The sequence below is a fragment of the Cinclus cinclus genome, chromosome 10 (assembly GCF_963662255.1).
Source record: "Cinclus cinclus chromosome 10, bCinCin1.1, whole genome shotgun sequence".
NCBI lineage: Eukaryota > Metazoa > Chordata > Aves > Passeriformes > Cinclidae > Cinclus > Cinclus cinclus.
Genome location: NC_085055.1, coordinates 12,558,389 through 12,583,214, shown reverse-complemented (window position 1 = coordinate 12,583,214; position 24,826 = coordinate 12,558,389). Strand labels below are relative to the sequence as shown.

Genomic DNA, 24,826 nt, shown 5'->3' with positions numbered 1-24,826 from the left:
CGGCCATGCGGAGCGGCGCGGGGCTGCTGCTGGTGCTGGGCGCCGCGGGGGTGCTGCTCCTCCGCCTCCTCCTCCTCCTGCCGCGGCGGGCACGCCGCGCCCTGCCCGTGAGTACCGCGGCGAGGGGCCGGGGCTCGTCGGCAGAGCCCGCCGGCAGAGCCCCCGAGGCCCAAAATGGCGCCGGGCCCGTGGCCGGGCTCCGGTGCGGCGGGCGCTGCTCTCGGAGCCCGCGGTGCGGCAGCTGCTCCCCTCCGCAGTGCTTCACTTGGAGGGGGAACGTGTTTATATAATCATAGAATGGCTTGGGTTGGAAGGGACCTTGAAGATCTTCCCCGTTCCAACCCCTTGCCATGTGCCACCTTCTACTAGATCAGGTTGCTCAGAGCCCTGTCCACCTTGGCCTCAAACGCTTCCAGGGATGGGGCACCCACAGCTTCTCAGGGCAACCTGTGCCAGGGCCTCAGCACCCTCACAGTTAATTTTTTTTTCTAATATCTAATCTAAACCTACTCTCAATTTGAACCCATTCCCCGTTGTCCTGTCACTACATGCTCTTGTATATGATTTCCCCTCAGGTAGTAGAAGGCGACAATTAGATCACCCTGAAGCCTGTTCTTTTCCAGGCTGAACAATCTAAATTCTCTCAGCCTTGTCTCATGGGAGAGGTGCTCCATCCCTCTGATCATCTTGGTGGCCTCCTCTGGACTCATTACAGCAGGCTCATGTCCTTCCTGTGCTGGGACCCTGGAGCTGGGTGCAGCACTGCAGGTGGGGTCTCACCAGAGTGGAGAGAGAGAATCACCTCCTCTGACCTGCTGTCCGTGCTGCTTTGCGTGCCCAGGATAGACTTGCTCTCTGAGCCAATGTTTTTGCTTCAGGATCCAGCTCAATCCTTCCCCCTCCCCCCCCACTAGACTGGCCAGATAATAGCTGTAGCCTGATTGCAGCTTCACACTTCACTCTTCCATCCACTCTTCTTCTCTTACTTTCCCCACCCTTGTTCCACTTGAGAAAATACCTTCCCTTTAGTGAATATTTTCAGTTCTTTTTCCTGGGATTGAAAACCTCAGCTTTCTCAACCCTGGAAGAAGGAGCAAGCCAAGTTTACTTTGTAGCTGCACTTATATTCTAAAATCAATCTGTTTGATAACATCAGGGGATGGTCAGGGGAGGCAGAAGAGGGAACAGGATAAAAAAAGCCCAAACAAGTGGCACATTAGAAAAAGATAGTCTAGGTATGTATGGGTTATTTGCACGTTGTCTAGAGAGACACGCTGAAAAAGTAGCTTCAATTTCTTCAGTCTGTTCTGCAGTAAATGAATAATTCTGATAGATCACCTGCATTAGTAAAATAAATAAACTGGCCATATCCCAGTAGGAGAAGCTGTGTACATCTGCGCTGACTGCAAGTTAAAGTGAGGCTGCCCTTTTCAGGCTGCCTGAATAGTGAGGAATAGTGTTGTGGATCACACAGCAAGCATATACAGTGTTACTGTGCCCACACGCCACAGCAGCACCTCCAGGACGAGAAATTATTCTGTGCTCTTAGCAGATCCCAGGCACCTGTCCCGGGCAGTCTGTCAGGACTGGAGTGGTGTCTTCCTTGCAGTGTTTCCGGGGAGCACTGTATGACCCCGAATGAGGGAGGCACCTGAATGCTTCAGAATGCTCATTAAGGTCACTGTGCTGATAACTGCTCCTCTCTGCCTGTCCCAGAATCGAGTCAAATTAAGCTGCAGATTTGCCTTATCAAGCTTCAGGAGCAGATCCATTAAGCCTTATCTCAGGACTTTAAAAAGATAAGGGTGATTGAGCTTTTCTGTGTTCAGAAGTTTTTCTGGGATAGGATCCTTTTGGCTGGGAATGGGGTTGATCCCTGCTGTCATCCTTTGAAGCTCTCTGTCTATCAGGCATGGCACAAACAGGCAGAGGTAGAGATGTGAGATCCAGTCCATCCCTTGGGGTTTTGCACACTTTGGTGCTGCTTGGGGCCTCTGTCTGTTAGGAGCCATGATGCTGTAGTCAGGTGTTTTATTACCAACAATTAGGGTTGTAGCAAAGAACAACCACGGGATCCTTTTCATACGGCAAGTTGTCCCTCACTTTCCTTGCAATTACAGGCAGATTAGAGGATTTTTAAACATCATTTCTGTCTACATTTTGGTTGTTTGTTTAGGGATGTTTTTTAAGGTACTAATGATGGTTGAGGATTGGGTATCTGTGTTTGCCTGACCCGTGTTCTGGAAGTGATTACAGCTGACTATTTCCTGCACACTTCTTGCTCTTTTGGGAAGTCCTCTGTCTTCAAGATTTGGAGGCAAAGGCTCTGGGGAGGTGAGAGAAAGAAAAAGTAAAATCCTTTCTTTTTCCAGGGACCAGCTTGTTGAGTTATTGTGGGAGGTGACCTTGACAACTTCTGTGATCTGGTTCATGCTTGATTTTCATCTCTCTTGGAGTTCTGTCACACTAAATTAAATTCAGACTGAGCTCTGTATATTTAATTCTCACTTATTTTTTGTCCTTTAGCTGTAGCTATCTTTAGAGGTTTTAACAGAGTTAGTCTGTACCTGGGTGTTCTTTGTCTTAGTATAGGTTATAGTATAATGTTAATGTGGGTGTTTGTATTATAAATGCAGGATAGACTTCTTGATCAGTTCTTGTTTCAGCTTCACATCTTAACTCCCCTTTGAGAGCAGTTACTTAAACATGAGTTACAGGACAGGGTATTGCTTATTGTTCTCTGCTGAGGCTCACCCTGAGTTTGTGCAGTAATGCTCTGATCACTATCACCCTGCAATCATCCCTTATTGCTGCTTCACTACACTACATGTCAGCAAAGCAGGAGATGAGAGAGCACTGGTGATTGACCCATTTCTCTCTGAAAATGTGGCTGGACCAGCCAGTGCAATTCATATCTAAATATGTTTATATTCCAGCTGTTGTGAATACAGTTACAGGCAATATTACTTGCTGATATCTCCAGAGAGATGGAGATGACCTCACTTCCTTATTGCATCCTCTGGATTTTTATTGTTTTATTGCCTCATGGATATGGTTTCAGTTTGGAGCACTGTGCAGCACAGCAGCTGGCAGCCTTCTAACTGGGTTAAATGTTAGTTCACTGCTTCACACCTGTGGTGAGGAGTTGACTTTCAAAGACAGAGGGTCAATGGGCAGTGTTTTGCTGTAGGCTTCTCTTCAGAAATTGGGATTCTGCTTTCATATCTATCTCAAGCCTGTTGTGTCATACCAGATGGAATATCAAATCTTCTTTCTCAATTTACCTGTCAGTCAAAAGATAATAATAATGTAGGAGAGAACTGTAGGATTTGATAAGTTGTCCCTCTTAAGACTGCAAAGTTTCAGAAGGAAGCTCTAACCTGTAGTCACATTCCTGCATGCTAAAACACGGCATGGAAAGTGCTGCATAGAGTGGGAGTAAGTGGAGAGCAGACAGCAGTCACTCAGCAAGCAGCTAAAAGAGCTGCTGTACAGTTCAAGCCTGTGACTCCTGCCATTTGGATGTTCTCTATGCTACTTACTATTAACTGGTTGATCATTAACTTCTTCTGAGATGTTTCTGTTCTGCTTTGGCCACTTAAACTTGAAAGAAATTCGAGTTACTGTTCCAGCTTAGGTATCAAGGCAACACAAATTGTTACAGACCAGCCGCTGAATAAATTTATGATTTCACAATAGCTGGGAGCTGATTGTGCTTGTGCACACAGGTGCCACTGTCACTTGCATCTGGAATTGCACCTGCCCTGGCTGCAGGACTGCAGGTGGCTCGTGTGCTGTGGGGCAGGGTGCTGGTGGTGCCTGCATTGCAATGTCTGATGGTATCCTATGATTGTCTTTCCCCACACAGGCTGAAGGAAAGGCAGTGCTAATAACAGGCTGTGACAAAGGTTTTGGACATGCCTTGGCAAAATGCCTTCATGAAAAGGGATTTACTGTTTTTGCTGGATGCTTGCTCATGGTGAGTAGTGAAATTGATCAAAATTTTTCTGATTAGAGAAAAATGCTTCTCAAGTGAAAGCGTCTTCATTTGCAGCCTCCATTTACCCTGGTTCAGGACCTGAGAGGTGCAGTTGGCAGGGATCATTACATCTTCCATTGCTTCATCTGCCTGTTGTACCTCATTCCTGTAACTGTGAGCTCTTCAGGGCAGGGATTGTCTGTCAACTGCATGTCTGTACAGTAGCTTGTACAGTGTGGCACTGTTCACTGCTGGAAGCCCTCAGAAATACCACAACACCATAAATCTGATAGGCCAAGATTGCTGTGGCGCTGTGGCTTTCTGTCTTCCACGGCATCCCTGTTGCTTTCACAATGTCATTTATTGTGGACACCCTCCCCAAACTAATCTCCAAGCTGCCTCTCCTGCATTATTAAGGCTCTGTTCCCAAAATGTCCTGTAATTGTGCTTCTGCAGCTTTCTACAAGCTATTAAGTTTGTGGATCACTGAATAAAAAAATTTACCACACATTTCTGACGTCTTTAAGTCTCACTTCCTGTCACATGTCACATGTGTTTGGCAGGTGGCATCACTTGTAAGAAATAAGTATAGACACACTAAATCCAGAGGGGTTGCAGACCCCTCATCCTAGTCCCTGATCTTGCAAAGGATTTAGTGTTGTGAAACCTTTTTTTATAAACTGGGCTGGCTTAACTTCCATCTCAGCTGGGATTTTACCTTTACTTATGCATTTTTGCTGTATTGCTAGTCAAAACTCATGAAATTTCTGACCTGAATTGTTCAAAATCAGTTCATGGTCACTCATTTCTCCATTTGAAGATGACCACATCAACACAGGTGCTCAGGGCATTATGACTACAGATTTTTGAGTACTGTGGAGGGTGAGAACAAACAAAGGTGGCCTTCTGTGCCTGTGTGATCATGGCAGAGGTTACGTTCTTCGGCCACAGCAGAAGGGAAAGTAATTATCGGCTGACATATTGTGTAACTTGAGAGCAAGAGAGTCCTGTTGGATTATTGCCACTGTTTGGAAATTTCCGTATGGAGCCTCTGTAATTCCTTCTGTAATCACGTCATTTGCTGCTTTGGGATGCTTGTCTCAGTGCTGACGGCAAGTCAGGCACTCTGCAGAGCAGCAGATGTAGGGAACAGAGAGGGAAAATAGGGTGGCTCAGGGGGCTGCTTGGAAGGCACGTGCTAGTGTGGAGCAGAGAGGGACAGGCTCCATTGGAAAGCCCATAAAGAAACTAAATGCTCCTGATGTGACGCCTGTTTTCTTGCTTGCTTCATTGCTTGTGAACTGCTGTAGGTTCCCAGCAGGGTCAGAGCAGGTATGGGGGCAGTTGTCATGAAGCAGATGCCAGGCTCTTCGTTCACACCTGGTTAGTCTATCGCCACTTATATGCTTTTATACAGAGAATTAAAGTATTGCTGATGCACTACACCACAACAGAAAGCTCTTGTATTAAATACAGGATAATAGACTGTGAGGTGCATCAGGAGCTTCTTAATGATCAGAAAGTCAAATATAATGTTACAGTAATAAAAAGAGTACTGCGTGCAGGCTGGGATAGAACTGGAAAGAATCAAATGCAAAGGATCCATTATTAAGCCAAAAACATCCACATTAAGCAAGGGCAAGTAAGGGCACTGAGAAAGTTTCTGTTACTATATTAGGATTAAGATGGAAAAACCACACTGAAATAGATTATTAAATAATCCTAAAAGTAGAAATTACAGGAAAAGTCACAATAATAATTGTTTTATTTTCTTTGATCTTACTGAAAAAAAAGAGTAAATTGTTTTCAGATGCCAGCAGTTATCATGAGGACTGTAGGCAAGAAAAGGTAAAGAACAAGGGATGTTTATATAAATTAATGTGCTCTAGTTCACCAAGCCTGATGAAATATACTTAGGGGATTTAGAGGATGAGCTATTGTGATTTCTGCCCCATAGGTGATATTATCAAGAGCACCTGGAGGCCAGGGGATTTCCAAAAGTCTGGAAGAGGGCAGATAGTGTACTTCCCAAAGGTGATAGACCTCTGGAACTGCCAGCCAGGCAGCTCACCTTCAGTGCACATGATCCAGTTGCCACACACTGCCCTGTCAGTTTTACAAATGACTGGATCATAGTGTGATGCACCCTGCCTGTATAAATTTACTGGGAACAAACTGTGCTGTGTCAATCTAATCTCATTTTGGCTAAGCAGCAGAGTGGCTACAGGGGAAGGAATAAATGTATCCTGAGTTAAGGTTTTGTTACAGTTTGTTACAGTCCCTCATGATAGTCTCATGAGCAAAACCATGCCCTAAGTGACTGTTGTTTAGTCTCGGACCATATTCTTGGAAGTACCCCCCAGAAGAGAGTTTGCACTTGGAAAAAAGTATGCACAGAACCATGCAGAGATTATAGGTCTTTTGGGGAACAAAATAATCCTGACAGATTGAATGGAGTCTGAAATCAATGACGTGAAATCCAGTAATGACAAGCACGAGGTGTTCCACTCAGGAAATGCAGGAAGGCAGCACTTGGATTGGCAGTAGGGTGGGGAGGAACTGGTGCACATGGAGTGAGCTGGCTGCATCCATGGGAGTTCAGCATTGTGTTTGTGGCTTCCTGCTTCTCCCTGACATCTCACTACGGGTGCCCAAGTGCTTACCAGGACCTAATCCTGAATCTCAGGAGCTTCCCTGGGAAAAAGCCATGGCTGTGTCTGTAACAGGGGCGTTCTCCACTAATGAACATCAGTGTGATCTGTCTCTCCTCAGCACCACTGCACTGGGATCCTCCAGAACAGGGGACAGGAGTGAGAAAGGGAAGGGGAGGCAGCAAAAAGCTTGAGCAAGTTTCCTCAGCTGGTAGAGAGGGTTTGTGGAGCTCCTGGGCTTCTTAGCCAGGAGCAGCCTAAGGCACTGGGTGGGGTGGGCAAGCAGAGCCTGCAGGGCTGCGAGGACAGGATAACCAGAGGACAGGAGATAGCTGGGAGGAAACCACACAGTCCCATTGAAGGCCTGTGGGGAGAACTTGCAGCAGGCTGGGCTGGAGCACGATGGCTTTCAACGCTTATGGAGCTAGGAAGGAGAAGCTGGGAGATTCTCTGAGAGGACAAAAAGACAGCAAAGGGAGGGGGAGAGAGGCTTTGCAGGAGCAGTTGGGTGGGCCATTGCTGCCAGAGCATCACTTGATTTGTGCTGCTGTGTGGCTCCTTCCTGTGGTGAAGATCATGAAGATTATCCCTGGGAGGACAGTCTGGCTGCTTCCATGGGAATTGCTCCAGGTGTTATGCCAGCCAACAAATCTACCATTTATAAAACAAGGAGGAAATAGCATGTGGTACCTGACAAAGAATGTACTTAAAGCTCCTGAAGACCACAGAAATTAAGATGGTGTTAACTTGCTTCCATAAAAATCTGTAGCTGCTTCATTTGTGATGGGCGTTCTGGGCAAAAGAATTAAGCACTTTGTTTTACAGTTAAATAGTGGCTAAGGTGGTGTGAGGGACCTGAAATGTGGTCCCAATTGATATGGCACGTTGAAGTCAGTCTTCCAAAATCAATATGTTTTGTCAATAAATAGTAAGTTGTAGCTGGAAAGGTAACTTTGCAGATAGAGTTACATTGGTGGTAGGGGAAAATTAGTTTCCATATGAACAATACAAACATTTTTTACTGGATTTTTAAGTTGCCAGCCTATAACTTTGTTTCTCAAAAAGCAGTGGAAATGTTTCTTGTTTATAAGTATTGTGCAAGATTAAAGAAAAAATGCAAGGAAAGGTCTTTTCAGTGCTCAAATGACAGTTGGCACTTGCATGCAGATATAGTTATGGTTTTGCTTTTATATAGATGCAATAAATCTCTCTCTTTACAAGCTGAATTAGCTCCACTTTATTTATTGTTAAGTAGTGGAAATCTGGTTTATATAACTTGGTGAGATGCAGGAGCATCTTCCAGAAATAGTGAGGCATCATACAACCCTCATCTGTTTCAAAGAGAATGCAATATTTTGGTGACCATTTTGTTGACTACTTGTAACACCACTTTGAGATTATTTTTGTGGCTAGATAAGAGGGCCAACACAGCCCATCACCACATTCGATGTGCATTAGAAAAGCTTCAAACTTTGTTTGCTGTTCTTGTTGTACTGGGAAATAAGTCAGTTGTGAAATGACATGCAGCAGTGGGGCCAAGAATCATTCCTACTACTGTCATAATGCCAGTGCAACTATATATTGATTTTTAAGAGAACTGCCCTGTTTTGCTCATGTTTGTGATGGACATTTCAGCTCTTTTCCTTCACTATGTGTCATTGTTCACTGGACTGAAGGTGGAGATGAGATGTTGTATACCACATAAACTAAATAGCCTGAGATATTTATAAAAAACTAAGCAGTTACATGTTTTTCAAATCTGCCTGGCTGCAGAGGCTGCTGAGCTGGTGACTGTGGGTGGGTTGCTCACCTTGCTTGCCCTTGTGCTGTGGGAGTTGGTGTCAAGTGATAAAGGAAGAGTGGCAGCCAGGCATGGTGACTCACCAATTCATAACTTCTTCCTCCCTAATGAGGCAGAGCCTGTGATTCAGGAATAGTTTTGTGAATTAAATCTCAAGCCTGCTGTGGAACTGTGTGGGTAATCTCTGCTCTTTTCACTTTTATTTGTTATTTACCACCTGAGCAAGGCCATAAGGTTTAGGCAAGAATCTTGCCTGGAAGTGAGCAGGTAACATTTGTCATTTTAACTGTGTTTACATTTGACTAAACAAAACACCCAAAAACCATAGTAACAGAATCTCTAATGATAGCACCGGGATGGGGAGGAAAGAAAGGAAAAGGGTGGAAAGGAGAGCAGAGCCATGAAGTTCTATTGCCTATAGAGTGAAAAAAAAAATTCTTTCTTCCTTGGCCAGAATCTCCTTTCATGCCTTATGTCTGTAATTGTGCCATTGTGCAGCAGATCTCCACTGAGCATGTATTCCTGAGCATCTGACTCCAATTTCTGTACATTACCTGTACACCACAGAGACTGAGGCAGTAGAGAGTCACCCATGGTTCTCCCCAGCTGGCTCAGTATTTCAGCATGTTAGGCATGTGAAACCCATCATGGGGAGCCATGAGCAGGGTGGGCTTCTTCAGGGCTCTGATGCAGTTCTGGAAGTGGTGCTGGAGGGAACAGGAGGATGGAGCTCTGATTTGTGCACCAAGTTTACACCTGTGTGTACAGTGTCAGTAGCATCTGTTTCCTGTGCATGTGAACATGCCTGGCCCCAAGCTGCATTGCTGTTCTTGGTCCATCTTAGTGGGACACCTTTGTGTTCTTTTGAACAGGATAAGAATGGAGATGGAGCTAGGGAGCTACGGAACATGAAGTCAGACCGGATGAAAGTGCTACAGATGGATGTGTGCAGTGACCAGGAGGTGGCTCAGGCTGTGGATTTTGTGAAGAGGACCCTGAGGGAGCCAGAGGAAGGTATGTATGGATCTTTTGCTCATAGAATCCTTTCTACAGAGCAGGCCACGCATTGACCAGGTCTTTCTCTCCGTGCACCACCAAAAGAGGGTTAACAAGCCTGAAGCCCTGTGACAGTGTGTGGCTGGCAGTCAGGCTATGCTGTACCCAGGTCAGTGAGGACAATTGTCTTGCTATTGATGTGGCTGCTACATGGAAAGAGACCAAGACTGGCTGGAGGATCAGCCTTTAACTCTGCATCCCATAAAAAGCAATGAGTGGCAGCAAGCCCACAAGTATCTGTGTCTTTGTCCTTGAATGTCTGCGAAGGGCATAGAACAGGCAGAGCTTGATCCCTTCCATGCACTCCTGCCACACGTGCTCCTAGCTCATGCAGACCTTGCAAGTGACCCTGCTAATGAAGAGGTGATGGACCCTGGCTGCTTACTGCTGCTGTCCCCTCTGCTGTGTGGGTACAACTGATTTGAGCTGCCCCCAAACCTGGAGTAATCTTCAGTCAGATCAATCCATGTTTTCCATATTGCCATGCAACATCCTAGAGGTGATGTGAAGTGGAATCCAGGGTAGGCTTGGCATAGATGACCTTAATACATGTCACCTTAAGCATGAGTCCAACTCATGGACCCCAAAATGAAGAGAAGGAAGAGTCCCATCTTTTCTTCTTGGAAGTGCTTTGGCAGTGGGATGTGAGTTTACAGTCAGAGTCTGATGTGACACCACCTGACCTCTTCCCATGTGATGTGAGATTTCTTGCCCTGCAGAGGTTTTTTTGCAGCCTCCATGCCAGTAGCAAGCTGGCCAGCAGACAGCAGTAGACACCTTAGCAGTAGATACAGGCTGAGGGTGAACTGAAGTTTGACATCTGTGGCTTCAAGTCTTCAGGGTTGTGACTTGAAGGTGGTTGCTCATCTTGAAGCTTGGATGAGTCTACCATGGCCCTGGTTTTGTTCACAGCAAGTATTAAGCTAGTAAATAACAACAGCTCTAATTTTCATGCAAATTACATGAGCACACCTTTCCTTCTAAAACAGGCATATGGAATATAACTGAGTAATGTACCAGCTCTGATCCCACACTTGTTCTTTCTGCATGATTTTTCTTCCTACACAATCACCCAGCCCTCGTCATACTTTTCACAGCTTCTTAAGCTTTTCCTGAAGAGCCCAGCAACAGCAGTGGTAGCACAAAGCCTTTTCCCACTGAGTGAAAGCTTGGAAAGGAGCAGTTCTATTGCTTCTATAAATGCAGCAGTGTTTGCAAAACTGTGTGTGTAGCAGGGACAGAGAAGTCTTGCATCCCTGATCAGCAAGTTAGACTGGTTCCTCCTGTAGCTGTTTGCCTCAGCTCGGTGTGCAAAGCAACAAAGGCTTCTTTATAGGCCCATTGGTGTAACCGAGGTTTGAGGCTTCCCAATAAATAGAGCTCAATAAATAGAATATAAAGACTATTGAGACCGAGGTGCCTTGCACAGAGGTGTGGTTGCACACTGAATGTGGCCCCAGAGGAGCTAGTGCAGAACAGCTCTTGGACTGTACAGTTCTTTATACCTCTTCTCCCTGTGCTGTGTACAGAAGGCTGAACTCTTTTGATAGGAGTGCCCGTTCATTTTTGGTCTCATGCAGTTCCCACTGTATTATTGACTCTAGAGACGTAATAGTGATAAGGCTCTGCTCAATAAACACACTGCTGTCCAGCAAACAGCCCTGTGACTGGGCTCCCCTCAGCACTTTGTTCTGTTTGTAATATGCCCTGATCCGTGAGTAATGGAATTCCAACAACAAACTATTGTAAATAATGATTCAGGGACGTTCATGAGAACTAACATCACAACCCAGGAAATGGGAAATTGCTGTACAGAAATTTACAGGAATTTGTAAGGAATACTCTGCAGAGGTCACTTTGTGACCCATGGGTTATGTCTTTGGTAAATCCCTGCCAAATTTTTTCAGCATGTTTTTTTTGTTAGTGGTGAAATTGCTCCATCATGTGCCCTGTTTCCATGGTCCTCCTGCTAGCAGTTAGACCTAGCTTTGCAGCAGCAGAGGAACCCCATTCAGGCTGAGATTCTGTGCTGAATGCAGATCAGTGTGATTTTCAGTCATCTTGACTCAGTAATGGGAGCTTCAGTGGGTGAAGCAGGAACAGGCTGATGTACACAGCTGGTCAATAGCCTTCAGGGAGAGTGACCTTAGCTGGGAATGGGGCAGGGTTACCAGGGCCCGTGTGAGAGCACAGACTCAGTCTGCCAAGGGCATGTTGGTGTTTTTAAGTCCCACAGGAGGATAAATTCCATTGCACATTGGCAGAAGATTGCAATTTGCTTATAGGACCATGTTTGGTAAAATACACAGTTACTATCTGACTGAATCAATATAGGGTGGAAGTTAAAAGACTTTCATACATCAGAGTAGGGAAGCTATGGAGCAGAGGCAGGGCAAATAGCCCAAAAATTTCTAAGAGAGAGCTTGATAACTTTTATCAACAGGGTGGCACGACATTGGTGCTTTTGATAGCAATGTTGGGACTCCCTGGACATTAAGACTCCTTCTCAGCCCTGTGTTAGTTCTTGGTAAGAGGAAGGTCCTGGAGTGGAAAGTGGCCCCAACTTCAACTGAGTCCAATGCAACCCCAACAGCCCAGCCCTGACTCCAACACAGTGAAAAATAACCATGGTGTATGGCAGGACATCTAATGAGGAGCAACTCTACTGTCTTGCTCCAGCTCTTCTGTTTGTTCCTCGTGCAATTTATGGCTGCATAGTCCCATGCTTCAGTAAATCCATGAAGTATGGATCCAGCCCTACAAATGTTTACCACTGGGACTTCTGCAGTAATCGCTTCGAGGGATCAAGTCCTTGCTGACCTGCTAAGTCCTGACATGTAAAGGGTTCATCAAGATCCTTCATCTGTAAAGGGAAGTGCAGTCACTTTAATTTTGACAGGAGTGCATGTACTAAAGACATTCATTTTTAAATTCTAGTAGCTGTAAGGGTTAGTTTCAAGTTTGCAAACTCCTGATAAAGTTAGGGTTGAGGGAAACTAAATACTTGGACTAAAACAGTATCTATTAACCACGCCATGAATGTACAGATCAATACCATGCACTCTCCGAAACAGCGAGCCAGAGTTGTGAAGGGGACTAAGAAATCCAAACTACCTGTTTTCTTTCCTTTTTTCCTCCTAACTGTGGGAGAAAGTCCAGCCCCCTCCAAATTGCAAAATTCATTATAAAGTCACTGAGTGGAGGCAAACCTGGGATCAAGAGGGGGCTAAAAAGAGTCAGTCAGAGGCAGCCTTATAAAGCCCCAGAAGAGCATTTGACTGTACAGGAGATATTCAGGAGGCAATACTTGTGTGCCCCCATCACTTTCTTTGATGTTCCAAACCCATGGTATAGGAAGACTCTGTTTAATTTCCTTGCTGGGTTTTTCTCTACAACTTATTTCTATTAAAGTGCCCAGTTCTTTGTTAAGGTTTTAGGTTACTGTGAACAACAAGGAAAGTGTTTTCTCTGTGACACTCTTTCATGTCCCACTCTTTAATCATGTGCTTGTTGGCAGGTCTGTGGGGCCTAGTGAACAACGCTGGCATCTCGACCTTTGGAGAGGTGGAATTTGCAAGTTTAGACAACTACAAGAATGTGGCAGAGGTCAACCTATGGGGCACTGTGAGGGTGACAAAGGCTTTCCTGCCCCTCATTCGCAGAGCTAAAGGTACATGCTGGGCAGTGTGGTAAGGCTCCGAGCTTTTGTAGCACAGAAAAAAGATGCCACTGGAAATCCAGGCAGTACGTGGGGGGGATGCCTGTGCGGTCCAAGGAGGGTTTCTGAAGTTGTCATGTAAGCATTTGGTAGTAGAGAATATTCTTGGGGCAGACCTGGCATCTTAAGATGCTATCTTAAACATTCAAGATATCAGAGACCTCTGTGCAGTGTTGGCAGATAATCACACGGACAAGATAATCCAGAGTCCACAGAGTGGTCATGTTTGAATAACTGAATCTTCTCTCTTCATGTTATCCCATTCACAGGTGATTTCAGGTAGTGACAGAATAAATGACAGTCAAAAACATCCATTTCAGATATCTTACAGGACAATGATATTATCAAAACTCTTTGGTTTATATTAAAAAAAGATATGTATGAGCAGAACTCTAAAGAGCTTCTTTATTTAGCATGTGTGGGAATGATGGTACAGGTGTGTGTTCTGTGAGGACAAAAAGGGGCTATATTAAGAAGATTTCTCAGATGCCATTCCCAGACAGCAATTAATCACTAAACAAGGTCCATCTCACTATTAAAAGTATCTTACCCATCAGGTTAGCAGGTGGTTCTCACAGTCCCTCTGAGTTATGCTTAGGTCTGGTATGAGACAGCAGAGCTGCCCACTTGTTTCTCAGCTGAAATTTCAAGCTGCAGAAGGGTGTCATGCTCCATGGCTGTGAAAATTCTCTCTGTAAAAATAGCTGGTGGAATTTTGAAGGTTTGTTTGTAAGTGTATCTGAAACCGTAGTGTGCATGTTTTCTCTTGGATGAAGGATGAGACAGGCACAGAGGAGTGACCACTGCCCTGAGGGCTGACACGGGCTGTTGGCAGGAATTAGGACAATTGCTCTCCACTGCCCCATGGACAGCAGCACATCAAGTCTCCTCTAGTTTGTCCCAGGAATGGCCACTGTAGAGCCTTGTGGCTGACCAGCTGGGTGAGAGGGTTGTGCTACTCATGCTGCAGGTGCAGAGAAATCTCTACTTATTCTCTGCCATGCAGCTTGGGTCTAAAAGTATACAGGTGTGTTAGGCAGATGAGCTGTTGAGCTTACAGAAAGAATCAGAGCACTTGTATGGCATCACACAGAATTGTGAGCTTTGCAGCTCATGACACTCCAGTCTGGGAGCTTGAGCCCTTCTCTAGCAAGACACACAGGTGGGACACACTCCTGAGAACACACAGCTAGCAGTCTCAGAAGATATAGATACTTCCCCACTTGGAAATTATGAGGGAAATAGCTTGTATGCTTTGTAAATTCATTGATGCAGAGGTAGGCATATGCACCATCCCTGAAGGAGATCAGAACAGGGATTAGCCTCGCTTGAGGCAGGAGAGAAAAGTTCCATGACAGGGGATGTGTATACAAGATTCAGATTTTAGTAAACAGCATCATCCAACTAAGTACCCTTTTACTGGGATGTTCTGGCTGCTGCTTCTGCAGCCTGTCCTCTCTCCCTGATCTTTTCTGTCTAGGCCGTGTGGTGAATATCACAAGCATGTTGGGACGCATGGTGAGTCCATCTCGCTCCTGCTACTGCGTTTCCAAGTTTGGGGTGGCAGCTTTCTCCGACTGCCTGAGGCAGGAGATGTACCGCTGGGGGGTCCGCGTCATCCTCATCGAGCCCAGTAACTTTGTGGCAGCCACCGGCATCCTGACAGCAGCGGGCATCGACAGGGAGGCTGAGGCCCTGTGGAGGGGGGCCACTGACACGGTGCGGGAGGACTATGGCAGCGAGTACTTCACTCGCCACGTGGCCATGATGAAGTCCTTTGTGAACAGTGGCCTGAAGGACATGTCTCTGGTCTTGAGTGACATCACCGAAGCGCTCACGTCCCCATGTCCGAAGAACCGCTACAACCCCATGGAGACCTACTGGTGGGTGAGGCTGCAGGTCATGACCCACCTGCCCACAGCCATTGCTGACTGGCTTTACATCCCTGGAGCCAGCCTGTAAACAGGCATCCTTCAGGCATCCCTCCAGAGCTCCTACTCACACACAGGTTAGGGCTGACCTCTGCACTCCTTGCTGATGTGTCTCCCCTGGAGATGCACGTGCTTCCACTTTGAGTTATGGCTTCAAGTCATATGTTGTGGAATGCTAGAACAGCATAGTTTTATAGTTCTTGGGGTTTTTTCTCACTCTTGATGTTTGTATTTCTTGCTGTGCTAGTTGAAGTTGAAAGGTGCTTTCCTTTTAACTATGGAGGAAGCAGAGGAAGGTGAATAGAACATGTCAAATATGTGGCTAGTGTAAATAGGTCAGCAGAGTTCCCCCAGTGATAAATTTGGCTTATTAATGGGCTCTTGCTTTTTCTTACCGGTACAAACTGCTAATAGCAGAGCAAAGCTGTTGCTGTGAGATGGCTTGAAGGGAGAAACTAAAATGGGAAACAAAAGCAGAGTTTTCCATTTGGTTGAAAATTGGTCAGTAACAGCCTTCCGTTGTTTTCCTGATACTGCCAAGAAGCTCTGCTGTGCTGTGACTGTCTGCTCTTTCCAGGGAAACAGCAACATTTCCTCTAAACAGCCTCATTACCTAGCTGCAAAGAAGCCTCTCCCCTCCCAGCACTGTGGCCAGGATATGCCAGAGCCAGCAACTGGAGGCAGGATGGGCAGTGAAAAGCCCTTCTAATAACGAGCCATCTCTCAGCAGCCCCTTCACCTGCTGCTGCTAAGCTTTGTGGGATATGGTTTAAGCTGATGTAGCAAACAAATTTGGCTTCTCTGACTACTGCCTTAGGTGCCTGAACTACTCAACTGTGATAGACATTGTCCAGCCATCCTCCTGCTTCCCTCTGGAAGTGGTGAAGGAGCTGCTGTTGGCTTTTCCAAATCTGTTTTTTCATTTATCCTCTGCATTTGAACAGTGATGGGGCACTGTGCACCTAGTGTGGCCTGACTATGAGCTCTGGAGGAATGCTTTAAGGGACACATTTCGTATTTTTAATATTGCACAATTAAATATCCATGTCACACAATCATCTTCTCTGAGAACCTCTTGATAACTGATATGAGCTACCCTTGCCCAGTATCCCAGAGGGTCTCTTCTGTTGGCCATATGCACGATTCTGATAAACTTTTCCAAGTGCTGGGGCTGCCTGGCTTTATGCTCCATGCCCTGTGTTCCAGTGGTGACCACTGGTGGAGCAGTCAGTGAGCTGCAGGTGCTGCTGGCCAGGCTGGGACCTGAGCCTCTTACTCTAGGGACCAGCTTTTTCTTCCACTGTTTTGTCTTATGGTGAGATTAAGTGGCTGTGAAAAGAGTTTATTGATTGCTCTTTCTTCATCTGTCTCTGCTAGCTCTGACTTGGAAACTGTGCCTTAAACTTTTTGTATGCCACTGGCTGCAAATTCTTGGAGTCTGCATGCAGCCATGAATGCTGTGATGCCTTCAGAAGGGAAGCAGGTTTCCCTTGGAGATGCTGTCAAGGCAGCTTGTCTTACAAGTAACAACTGCTAGAAATACTGCTGTTCAGTTTGTGTCTTTTCCAGATCATCTGCACATGGGGATTTCCTGGGATTCAGGACCCAGAAGGATCCCACTGAACTGCAGCTTAAAGAGTAATCACTTCTGCCCCCTGCACTGTGAAATGTGATTAATGTTAAGTAGCTCTGATTTGCACAGAGAGAAAAATAAACTGTGAGATTTTTAAACTGTATGTCTCTGGCTCCAATGCTCATTTCTGTATTTGTTTTTCCACCCCTTTTTAATCTGAGGCTGGGATTTAATTAGGTTCAGTAATTAAGGAGGTGGTTTAATAATGACAATTAATGATGTTTCAGCAGGCAGTGGGACTGTGGAGGCTCAGTGAGAACTGCCTGGAGCAGAATGGCCCATTTCCTCAGCAAAAGGCAGTTAGAGAGGCCTTTCTGTAAACACAGGCACCATCAGTGTTTGTATTTTGTGTCGTTTCCTTCAAAGGAGATCGTTAGGGCAGTGCTGTGCATTATTCATTGCCTCAGCACTCTTCGTGTAGCTAGCTAATCCAAGGGCTACAGCTGCCTGGTAATAAGGATTAGCTCTTCTCACAGAACAGAGACTGGCAAGCCAAAAAGTGTTCGAGGCCGTGCAAGGACCTCGTGGTTGAGCCAAGGTTAGGATTTCACACCATGTGAGCCCCGGTCCTCTCCTCTGCCCCTGAGAAGTGCTCAGGAGGGCTGTTAGTGCCTGATCTGGTTTCTGCCTGGGAGGGAAGCTCTGGGTGTCGGGGGACAAGAGAAGAGTACATGTTTCACACCAAGGAGTTGCACTAATATGGCATTGAGGGCAGATTTTTGTTCTGCTGGTGAGTAACAGAGGGAAGAAAACTCAATTCCAGTTAACAGTGACCTTCAAAACCAGAGGACAAAAGAGACAGAAGTTTACTGAAATCCCATGGAATTGCATGCTCATTGATGCTGTGGTATCCTACAGGGAATTATACTGCCAAAGGTTGCCATTGCTTTTCCTTCTGTTTTTTTTTTTTTTTTCAAGTACCAGCTGCTGAGGCTATGTCACTATCCTACCTTTTTCTGCACGTTTCTCACAATGCTTTGAAGGCAGTGATGGTCCAGCTCCTTAGTGCACTCCTTAGCCTTTGTGATCCTGGCTTTCCCTTCAAATCATTATGTTCTCTGTGATGGCACTAGGAACGAAGAAGTGGTCAGTCCTCTGCATGCTATGTTTGGTCTGGTTCACCTTAACACAGCAAGGAGCCTCCTGGGGTTTCCCAAGCAATCACTGCAAGTTTAGATACTCTGGATCACTCCAGATTCTTTGTGTCTTGCGACCAAAACTCAAGCCCTAAACAAGTGGCAGGTCTCAGTGTGTGTTGCAGACCTCAAGGCACCTGTGGTTCCTGATTTAGCTCCAGTATGAAACCTCCACTAGCAGCAATGGCAAAGAGTTTATTGTGGGTGAAGGGAATAAAGGTCGTCTCTAAAAGCTAAGAGTAAAATCTCTCTTCTGAATGGCAAGAGCTGCAGAAGAAGTGGCTCCTTTGAGGCAGAGGCAAGACACAGCAAGTTCCTATGGAGATCCTTCAGTGACAGTCCTGTGTTTACCTCTTCAAGGAACTACACAGCAGATGGAAATCTAAACTACTTCTGGGCTTCAGAAGTCTTTACCACTGTCAAGGGTGGCTGATGACTTAGGTTTGCTGCTCTGTGGTTTTCTGTATTGTGGCTGAAGACCTCAAACAGCCATGGAGCTGGCCAGGAGGTTGCTGTATCAAGGGCCAGCTGTGTGGTGTTCCTGGGAACTATACTTGACATGCAGGTGGACAAGACCCAGAAATGGGATAAGTATGTGGGCAGTGGGATGTGATTGCTCCTAGGTAATGTTAACCATCATGTTTCTGTGTGCCACTTCCCTCCCAAATAGTAGTCCTGTAGGTGCTGTCTGGTTGCAGAGCTCTAGTGAGAAACCATAGCATGAGGGATACCTGAATGTTAGCAACATAAGTGCTCTCCTTTGCCTAATGGACCCAAGATTATTGATGATCCTGTTTCTGGACAGATCATTCCTATGGCTGATTTGTGTTGTGGTGCTTTGGCATTGTCTCATAGGTAACCTGTTGCTTTAACACCTGGGATGGAGTTAATAAGTTTTAGGGGGGAGTTTATAATTTGAGAAGCATTTCTTGCACATCTGGCTTTGAACTTGTAGCTGAGAAACTGCCCACTGCCAGAAATGTTCTTGGGAAAAAGAGGCCAGTGATGGCAGTGATCTCACACACAGCAGTGTCCTGAAACCAGGATGGGAGGTTATTCAGCACAGCTCTCTTCTGCCTCAGGTCAGGGTCTTACTTCTGCTCCTGGTGGTCTCTCCCCTGCTCCAAAAAGTTTCCATCTGGGGTCTCCCAGGCAGACTGCTTCCCCCAGAGCTTTTTGTCTTTCAAAAAAAAAAAATCCAACCCAAAGATAAAACATCAACACTATCCACTATCAGTTGGACAAACATGTCAACTGCAGATTAGGAAAAACTAAAGCTAAAGCTCTTCATGACAGCTGAAAGAGGTAAGAAAGGCTGCTGAGGTCCTGCCTTGCACAGGGAGGTGCTGGCTTAGCCCTCTGCCAGTGGCCAGGGCAGTGCCTGGGCATGGGACCTTTGCAGGCTTGGGATTTCTGCAGGGAGCTCTGCTCAACAGCACCCAGCTCTGCAACAGTGCCACCCAGCGCACCCGCACACAGGAGGCTTGCTCAGCCTATTAGAAATTTGAATATCTCAGAAACCCAGGATGGGTTTATCTTCCTAGCTTAAAGCATCCCCCTAAACATGCTGGTGCTTTGCAAATAGCAACAGCAGCACCTGTACTTCTGGCAGGGGTTTTGAAACACAAGTTTTCAACTTCTTGTGTAACCACAATGCTGAAAAATGTCTTAGCAACAAACTCAAACAAATACCAGCAGGTTTCTCAACCACCAGCCTGAGCCCTGGGGATTGGAGAGATGCTACAAATAAAGAATTTGTAAGAGAGCCAGCTCCACCTCCAGGGCCTGGCCTGGAGCCAGATACAGTTAATTCATTCTCAGCAGCACTGGAAGGGCCACAGGGATATTACTGATACAGCCCTATCATCCTCTCCCCTGGTGCTCTTTGAGGTAAGAGAAGACCTGTGTTTTCATCTTGAAATACTGATAAATAATACCTCAGCCCAGACAGCAGTTTATCAGAAGGCACAAAGTAGCTGTGTGTGCAGGCCTCCTGCAGTATCCAGTGGTGTCTTCAAGGGAAGAGCTCTGCAGAGCCTTTGGGCAGGATGGCTGGCAGCATCATCCTGCTGGTACTGAAGGCAGCTCTGGGCACAGTGCTTGGCTGAGTTAGAGTTCAGTGCACTTATCACAGCACGGTGCTGTGAACATGCCATATTTCACTGCCTGCAGGGCAGCTTAATTTGGTTCCCTGAATGTGCTTTGTCTCACAGCACTTTTTGCCAACAGAGCAGTGACAGAGGGGGTCTCTGCCCACCCCGTTGGTGTGGGTGTGCAGTATTGCTTTCCTCTGCCCTTAACAGAGAAGCTGATTGTGTTTTACTCCATATGTATGGCCAGGGAGGCATTTTTCTGGTACCTTCTGATAAAGCACGTCATTATTGGGTTATCCTTAATGAAGGAGCCCCCTCTATCAGATAGCCTCAAGCCTGAAAGAATCAATATGGAGAAACAATCTGAAGTTTTCTGCTTTTTGGAACCATAACTGTATTTTTAGGAGTGAGGGTTTTCTATGACTCGATGGTACTGCTGTACCGTTGCCATCTTTGCACTTTCATTGCCATAGCATCATGGCACTGGCCCCAATACCGTGAGTTTTATGGGTTTGCTTTGAAGAGCACACGGAGATATTTGGTCTGCCTACCAGTTCCTGGCTCTTGCCTTCCCCTGTGCCTGCCTGTTCCCAGCCAGCATAGCACAAGGTTGTCCATCCCCCTGAGCGTGGCCCCTGGTATGAAAACCAGCTCTTGGTGCACAACCTAACAGATGATGTTGAGAAGGGCAATGATGTTTCCCAGTTGTTTCCAGCTCCAGCACACAGACAGAACAGATCTGGTCATCTGAGATCTTCCTTCGCTGTGCTTGCCAAGACATTAATAAAAGTCAAAACAGGAAAAATAAAAGAATTCTTGCTTTGGTTACAGAGAGTGTTCAGCAGAAGGACCAGGTAGGAACTGGTCTGTTTTAATGGTTTAGTGGAAAGAGTTCTGCTTGGGACTGAGATGAAGCACTTCTGGCCCTGGCACTGCTACAGGTTTGCTAAATGCCCTGAATAAATCACTCTACCTCCACCAAGCTCCTTTACTATCCCAGCTGCCTCTGCCACCACCCTGCCCTTGCTGGAAAGCAGAAAACCACTGCAATGGAATGCATGTTGTTTGACTCATTTTGTTGTTATAACTGATGCCAGAAAAGGTATTATCCCCCTTCCCATAGGCTGAATTACTTTTTGTGTCAGAATAATAAATGCGGTGACTGCAGTCTGCTGTGTGAAAGCGATTACAAGTGGCTTTTAGTCCTCTGAATTGTTAGAGCTGCAGGGAGGAAGGTGCCAGCGTTGAAGGCAGGCATTAACACCATTGTGCTGCTCTTAAACAGGCACCAAGGTTAACCATCACCTCACAGGCACCTTGCCCAGGGACCTTGAACTGTAACTTGGGAAAAACTTTGCATAGTCTATTACTGCACAACTCCAAGGCCTCCCTGCCAGAACAATTGTGCTCCCCGGGGTGTGGGTGGTACTTATCACCTTGTGGGGTCAAGTGCTGTAGGAGAAGTTATTTTCCTGGTGAGACTTTAACCAGGGTTACTGTGACAATCAGCCAGCAGGCTGTCCTTGTGTCTCCTTCCTGGTTTCTGCCTGCTCAGAGGTGTTGAAGCATTCAGAGCGCATCAAAGCACCTTCCCTTTCCAGCTCTAATGAGAGGCAGCCATGGCTCCAGGAAGCGTGACTAAGGAGGGAGATGTTGGGAGAGGGAATGCACCCTGGTAAGGGCCCATGGCTCCATCACTTACTGCAGGGAGGGATGTGTCAGTTCCTGTGTCCCGCTGGAGACATCCAGTGGGTGTCTGGAGTATGGCTGTACTGCTTCCCTCCCTGTAGAAAGCTTGTACGGGTGCTTAGCCTGGCAGCTCTCCAAAGAAGAAATGAAGATCAAGCACCCCAATACAGCTGAGGGGCACTTTGATAATGAGGAAGTGCCTGCAGGAAATCTGCCTGGGGACTCAGAAAAGGCTTCAGGGTAGCAGTGACCATCTTTAAAGAGGGTGAAATGGTGTGGTGGCTTGGCTATTGGCACGAGGTGGCTTTGAGGAGGTGTAGGACACAGTCATCCAGGGGGTGCAGTGGTCTGTCCATCCCAACTAGTGACTCCACCTTGAGTTTTCTCAGGGCCAGCACTAGTGTGGGGATGGAGCCAGTGCTTTTACAGGGAGCTGCTGCCACACCATGCCACACAGGAAACACTTCTGTCCCCATCTCTCCCCATACTCTTGGCCCACACACTAAGTCCCCACCTCATCCCCTCCCTGCACATGTTCTTTTGCTGTACACCTTTATCAACTAACAAGTCTCTAAGACTCTGTAGCCCAAGAGCACTTCGGGACCTTTTTGTACCACTGCCACTTTTACAACCCTGAACTACACATGAGCTGCCTTGTTCCCTCAGGCTTTGGGGACACCTATATGGGGTGGCTGCTCCCTTCCTGCAGCACTAACAGGAGCAGAAAGCCCCCAGCTAGGTCCATGTGGGCAGGGATGGCACTTGGCCCAGGCAGCCCAGCTCCTGCTTCAGGCAGCTGTCCCTCCTGCAGGTACAAGTCAGGAGCTGTCTTCCAGCTCTGTCTGTGCATGGGCACTTACAGAATCAAAATCAGTCCCAGGTTGATCTCTTGCATCCCAAAGAAGTTCCTACACTCCCATATGTCTGTCCTGCTGTAAGAAGCCTTTGTTTTAGTCCGTGGTTAACAACTATTTCTCAAGAATAATTATGTAGGGGAATGCAAGGTATGACGTGTGGATAGTGCAGGCATGTCCTCACACCAGGTCTCTTTACCCTGAAATACACACCTGACTAGTATTCCTGGGGTGCAGCACAGATAGAAGCATTTTAAATACTCTCTAAACCAATCATTCCTAAAATGATTGGTTTGAATGATACTCATTGTGAATTGTATCTCTGTGCCATTTCATCCTGTAACAATGTATTGCACCAAAGTCAGAGCACTGACTACTGAGTTTATGTTACTGATTTTCTGTACAATGTAAATTCCAGTCTAGCAAACACTTAGATCTGTGTTTCAGTGCAAGCTGTGTGTGCTCGGGCTCAGCGGCCTCAATGCAGCTATTCACAGGCAAAGCCAAACACATATGCCAGTGTCTTTGTGCTCTCAGTCTGTGTGGAGGGATGAGACTTGCTCTTTCAGAAAGGGTATTCTTAAAATTCTCCTCTGATCTGTGGTGTGAGATTGGGGGACTCAGAGATATGGGATGGAAATACTGTGCTGTCTGGTCGAGAAGTCCTTCAGGGCCAAAGTGCTTCCCTTGAGTCTTCCTGGTACATATATAAAACCTATATAAACCAGCCTTGAGGCCTATGAGTCAGGGATATCTGAGAGTCTGAGGCCACCTCTGAAGTCCCTGTGTGATTCCTGGGCTCCTGATAGCTGATGCAAGTTGCTGACTTGAAGCAGTCTCCAAAGTGCTCTGGCAGCAGGAGAGCCCGTGTCCCTGCTGAAGGGCTTCCTGCTCGGCTGGCAGGACAGAATAATCTGCAGAAAATTTCTTAATTGCATTTCTTAATGTAATAGAGGCTGTTCTCTCTTTCTGTGAACAGAGCTGCAATTACCCACTCACTATAAATCTGTGTCGTGAGGAAGATGTAGATTGTATATAGGTCATAGAAAATATAATTGTGTAACTGCATTAATGCATGCCTGAGCTAAGGGCTGAAATATGGCTTAGCTGCAGAAAATAGGGCTGTGGGCTTCAAACAGCCTTACTTGGGCATCTCTTGGACAGAGCTGTTGATGCTATGAACAGATCACTATGCATCCTCCATGAGAATAGAAAATCCCTTTGCAGAAAAAGCTCTCTAAACATGATTAATGATATTTTTTAGATAATTTACAGTATGTTTCAATAGGCTAAACGTTGCTGGTTGAGAAAAAAGCATAATGACTCAATGGGGGAATGTGGGAGCTCTCCTCTGAGAAGGGGATGCACAGCAGTGCAGCCGGGATGCTCTTTGAGCTGGGTTCAGTGGGGCACAGAAGATGGGAGCAGCATCCTGTGCTGAGTCACACAGCCAGGGCCCTGCAGTGCCCACAACGCTCAAATCTGAGTGGGCATTCCCAGACAGGGCCCACAGGAGTCTGGTAAATGCCCATGGGATCTGCTCCTACACCATTGGAGAAGCCCTACTCTGCCCCCTTAGGCTTGCACTCCTTACTCCTCTCTGTGAGGACAAAATTGGACGAATGTCTGCTCTGCAGGGGTCTGGATCTGCTGAGAACCCAGCAGCAAATGCATCAAAAAAACTTTCTCAACCTTATTTAGCAGCCTAAGGCAGTCCTTCATGTGGGGAACTGGGATGTAGCAAAACCCCAGGATCATGGGCACTGCTTAAACTCCAGTTTTTATGGTGAGCACATCCACAGGGGTGAGATGGCACTGGGCCAAAGTTTTGCCACTGGTCCAGATCTACAATGTATTTCTGTGTACAGAGACACATTTTCTGTCTCTCTGATTTGTTTTACTTTGTTTTGGTTTGTTTTTTACTTTCTGAAGGGTAAATATCCCTCTGGGTTCTTCAGGATCTTGGCAGCAAAGCCAGTTAGGTTGAGGAGCCTTCCTCAGAACAGCCAGAAACACTGCTGGTCCTGCGTGATAGAGGCTGCCCCTTAAATAATAAGGCCCTTTTTAGTTTTCTAATTTCGTAAATTCTCTCTCTTTGGTTTTTTGTGTTTTGAATACATAATTGGATAACTTCCAAGGTGGACAGCTACTCACTAATTGTATATAAATGAATGACAACATCTGTGCACTTGCACAGGACCAAATTTCCATATCCCAGAGGCCAGTTCATGTGTCCAAAATCTGTTTACTTCCTTTGCTGTCATAAGTGCAATTAAAAATTTTAC

General features: G+C 46.3%; 1 protein-coding gene across 1 annotated transcript; it reads left to right on the top strand.

The window, feature by feature from the left end:
• Positions 1 to 5: 5 nt before the first annotated feature.
• LOC134047716 (D-beta-hydroxybutyrate dehydrogenase, mitochondrial-like) lies at positions 6 to 15,230 on the top strand. Its single transcript, XM_062499072.1, has 5 exons — positions 6 to 107; positions 3,869 to 3,979; positions 9,304 to 9,445; positions 13,005 to 13,157; positions 14,686 to 15,230. The coding sequence occupies exons 1-5, from the start codon at positions 6 to 8 to the stop codon at positions 15,165 to 15,167; spliced, it is 990 nt and encodes a 329-aa protein (XP_062355056.1). The 3' UTR covers positions 15,168 to 15,230.
• The last annotated feature ends 9,596 nt before the right edge of the window (positions 15,231 to 24,826 follow it).